The sequence below is a fragment of the Pelmatolapia mariae genome, linkage group LG8 (assembly GCF_036321145.2).
Source record: "Pelmatolapia mariae isolate MD_Pm_ZW linkage group LG8, Pm_UMD_F_2, whole genome shotgun sequence".
Lineage (NCBI taxonomy): Eukaryota > Metazoa > Chordata > Actinopteri > Cichliformes > Cichlidae > Pelmatolapia > Pelmatolapia mariae.
This window is the reverse complement of record NC_086234.1, coordinates 24,071,611-24,076,058: the sequence shown is the minus strand read 5'-3', so window position 1 is coordinate 24,076,058 and position 4,448 is coordinate 24,071,611. Positions and strand designations below refer to the sequence as shown.

Here is a 4,448-nt window from a genome sequence, read left to right as displayed (position 1 = left end):
GTCAGCTGTGTGACCGTTTGTGTTACAGAAATGTGTAGTGCAAACTTTTCCCCTTCATGAACCCCACCACCCCAACCCACTCCTGCCTCAGTGTTCAGTGACTGATATAACCGATCCCTCAGTGACCTCCTCAGGGCCAACCTGCAGTTACTGCCCCCTCCAGCAACCCTAAAGGATACAATCCACAAGAAACAGACGTCTCATTTATTCAGAACTTTATTTATATTTAACAATGTTGACAGACAAAATTGACAGGAGAAAAATATTCTTTATTTATTGACTTATTTATTGACTATGCTAGAAATCATGTTAGCACATTTAAATATTTTATTTAAACAATAAAACATCCATTTCAGAACAAAAAAAAAAGCCATCAGCTGTTTATAATATTGCATTAAAACATTCTCTCTCTCTCTCTCTCTCTCTATATATATATATATATATACATTTACGGTAGCCATGCCACCAAACTAATTAAGGACTGTTTTATGCCTTTAGGCCAACTCTGACACACCACTGCTGGTCAAGTCTTTCTTTGCCTTCAGCATTTTAAACATTTTGGCAGAGGTTCATTAGTTCTTAAAACGAAGCCGGCAGATACAAGTGGGTTTCAACAAGCAGGCCTGACATTTACAGGATGCCCTTCGAGGGACGGTTTCGGAGCAGACGGTCAAGTCAAGACACTCAGTTTGCTTCACCTTAGAGGAGATGGATGAGGCAGAGATGGTGTTTCGGAAGTGTTTGGAAAAAGATTAATGCTGCTTTTAAAATCAAACCTCGGTGGGGTTTGAAAAATGGTTACATTAACTGGTAAGATGATCGTTACAGAAAAATGTAACAAAACTTGGTGGTGATTATTTTCTTGCCACATAAATAAAGTTAAGATACAGAGACTGAAATAAGCTTAAGAAAGTTTCAGGCTAATTTTTTTTTATTCATATAATTTATTCATTTATATAACATCAGAAACAGAATGTGTGATTTTCGTGTGGTGTAACTGACATATTAATCTCATTCATACATACTGTATCATTGATCATTTTAAAATGTCTCTTTCTTTATATGTGCAAAAATGCTGCTTCTATGAATGAAGTGGTTGGCTCCTTCTGTGTATCTTCCACAATTTGTGTTTTCATGTTTTCTGGTTAAAGTTGAAGTAAAAGAGAAAAAAAAAAGCACTGTGAGCAAGAAGCGTTATTGTTGTTAACACGTATTTTTGTTAACTCATAAAATGATGAAAGAGAGCCAAAAAAACAAACCGCATTTCACTAAGTATTCTTGGGATTGCCCAGCGGGAGTGCTTATGGAAAGATGTAGGGAGACAGTTAGCAGCTGGACGGCTTGAAATCTCCTCAGCCTTTCGTGAGCTGATTTGAATCTTTCTGCGGTGCGTTGGTGGCCACTCTAATCTAACCGCTCTGATGACACGGCCGAGCTGGATTCCTGCACTCGAGTGCCGGGGTAACACGTGTAAGCAATGTCTCAGTGTGTCACAGCTGGTGGAGGTTAATGTTAAGAATAGCTGTCAAAAAAATGAAAGTTTAAAGACGTATGACGTTTAAAAGCGGTCAAAGTGGCAGAGAGGTAAAGGGAGGGGGTGGGTGGTTAATCAAAGAATTACTGAGTGAAAGAAGCAATCACGAAATATCACTGGTGTTCAAAGAAAATCTCCTGTTTTCATGTGTATGTATTTGCAGGATTGATTGGGATTGACAGATTATGCTGGTTTAAAAAATCCTGTCCTTGGATTACATCATAATTCAGACTGAGATGAAGAAACTCTGGAGGTTCCACGTTTCCACCCAGGAGCGGGGTAAAGCATACATTTCCAGAATGACAAAACAGAACAAACATTGGAAGTTTTCATATACCACACAGGCATAATGTTGACTTTATGTAGTGATTTATGCATCTTTCACCCAGTTAAGGGTGTCTTTTTGTATGTCACCATCAAACAGAAGAACATAGGTGCTTGCACACAAAAATGCAATTGCATGCTCGTGGCCAGCGGAGTAGAAATACACTCATCCGATGCCTTCCTGCATGCACAGCCACTGGGACATAATCCAGCTGTGGGAGATGTGGAGATGCTATTTGCTGAGTGTGTACGTGCGTGTATGAGTTGGTGCTGTCAAAAGCATGTGACCCGTGTTATTCTGTTTACACTCCACCTGTCCACACTTCATCCCTGTTGTGCTACATTTTATTAGCTCTGCTGAAAAGCACTATAGCAGGATATGCATTAGAGCATTTCGTCTGAATTTTCTGAGCTCTCGGCTGACAAATTATACAACAGGTCTGAGTCAGACAGACACGTGATATTTAAACCAAGAGAGTGGTATGGAAATCATCTACTCAAATTTAGTGACAGTGTCTGGTGTTTTCTGTTTTATCTTTATGCTTTTTAAGAAGTGTTTAAGCCTGCATTTGATATAATGATGAATAGAATTAACCCTTTAAAGTCGCAGCTCAATGCACAGTCAGAAAGGCATCAAATCCACACACCCAAGGCTACAAGCTTGAGGATAAAATGTACATTTCAAGTGGAGAAGATTGAACAAAAAAATAAAAAAGGGAAATTTGCCAAGCTAGGGCATGTTTGTGAAATGTGTAACCCGGGGTATTTTTTGTAGCTACAATTTACACAAATGCATCAGATGGAGGCAATCATAAAGCTCTTGTTTTTCAACAAAGTGATGCCATTATAAAGATACACTCTCTGCATGTGTCTGTGATTGCTCCAGTTCAAACTTGGCTGTCCAGAATGGGCAAAATGGGTTGCTACAGCACATCCAAAAACATAAGACTGCCTGAAAAAATTTGTCACAGAAAACCAAACACGAGAAAACTACAGTGAAACTTGTCCAGTTGTCCTTGTGACAACTAACTTTTGAGTTTTGGGCCATCAGCTTAATGGAATGTTGGAAGAATTTTAACAGTTTGGATGACTTTAACGCTGTTTCAGGGTTACAGTTGTTACAGTTAGAGATTAGTTCAACCCAGGGTAGCTGCATTAATGCATTAATGTCAATGAATGCCCACACAAAGACAAACGATTAGCATATCTGTGTGTGTATGTATGCCTATCCCCCCTACACACAGAGTGGAGCAGTCAGCAGTCCGTCTAGTGCAAACACTGGTAGCAGAGAACAACTTTTAGTCAAAATATGAGAATTGCTCATCCAAATGATCTTAAAGTCAGTACTTCACTTACTCGGGTTGTCAGCAGAAAGCCAGCCAAGTTTAACTTGGATTAGGCAAACAATTGTGGAAATAAACAAAGAATATAGTGGCTGCACATACAGTGATTTCCTAAGTCATTGTAGGTACCTGCAATGCATTATTCGAGTAACTAAAAAGAAAGAAGTCCAAAAGTACCGTGCAGTGCATCATAATAGGAAGTGAATTAAAATGCAGCCAGAATTCGTTTGGCTTTATGGGGTAATGGTGCCATCACACACAACTGTGTCATTTAGGTTCTGCTGGTCAGTGATGCACTGCATGCTGGAAGAAGACTTGGTGATGGGGCAGAGTAGGGTGCGGAAGTGCCTCCTGAAGGTGTCAGAGAGGCAGGCGTAGAAGATAGGGTTCGCGCAGCTCCATGAGTAGGAAAGCAGGACCACAAACTCAAAAGCCCTGTAGAAGCTCACGGCGTAGCTGTTTTGGTATGGAGAACAGAAGTTGAAGGTGTAAAACGGCAGCCAGCACAAACCAAACACAACCACCACCGCGACCACCATTTTGGTGACCTGTTGCTCCAGCTGCTGGCTCTCCAGGTTCACCGCTGAGGTTCGGAGTTTCTGACCCCACAAGGCGAGCAGCAGTGCCACGTAGAAACCTGTCATAACTGTAAACGGTAAAGCGAAACCCAAAATAAAGGTGTAAGAGAGGACGCCAAGCCACCGGGCGTCGGAGCCTAGATCCGGCGTACAAAAGCCGTGATCGGTCGAGAAGTGAAGCGCCATCGGGAGGATGGTGAGGAGGGAGAACAGCCAGAGGAGGGATGAAACAATCTTGGCACAGCGTGGGGTCCTCCAACGGGCAAAGCGAAGCGGCTCCACCAGAGCCATGTAGCGGTCGATGCTCATCACCGTCAGGCAGAAGACGCTGGTGAACTGATTGATGCCGTCCAGCACCATGACCGCTTTGCACGCCACATCTCCAAACATCCAGCGGCTCATGAAGTTCTGACTCGCTATAAAGGGAAGACCAACCATGAATAGTCCATCAGCCAGCGCAAGGTTGAAAATGTACACTGTGGTTGAAGAGGACAGCTTGTCGAACTTTAAAATGGCGACGATAACGAGCGCGTTTCCAGCTAGCCCCATGACGCAAACCACCAGGTAGAGAAAGGCCATCGTGATGCCGAAACCATCTAGATTTTCCTCCCAGTAAAAATCCCCATCCACTAAGGACTGATTGTAGTCATATAAAAATGAGGCATTCAT

General features: G+C 42.2%; 1 protein-coding gene across 1 annotated transcript; it reads right to left on the bottom strand.

Annotated features, from left to right (window-relative positions):
• Positions 1-3,434: 3,434 nt before the first annotated feature.
• On the bottom strand, positions 3,435-4,448 carry LOC134632996 (somatostatin receptor type 2). The gene has a single exon (XM_063481869.2). It carries the CDS (start codon positions 4,446-4,448, stop codon positions 3,435-3,437), a length of 1,014 nt encoding a protein of 337 aa, XP_063337939.1.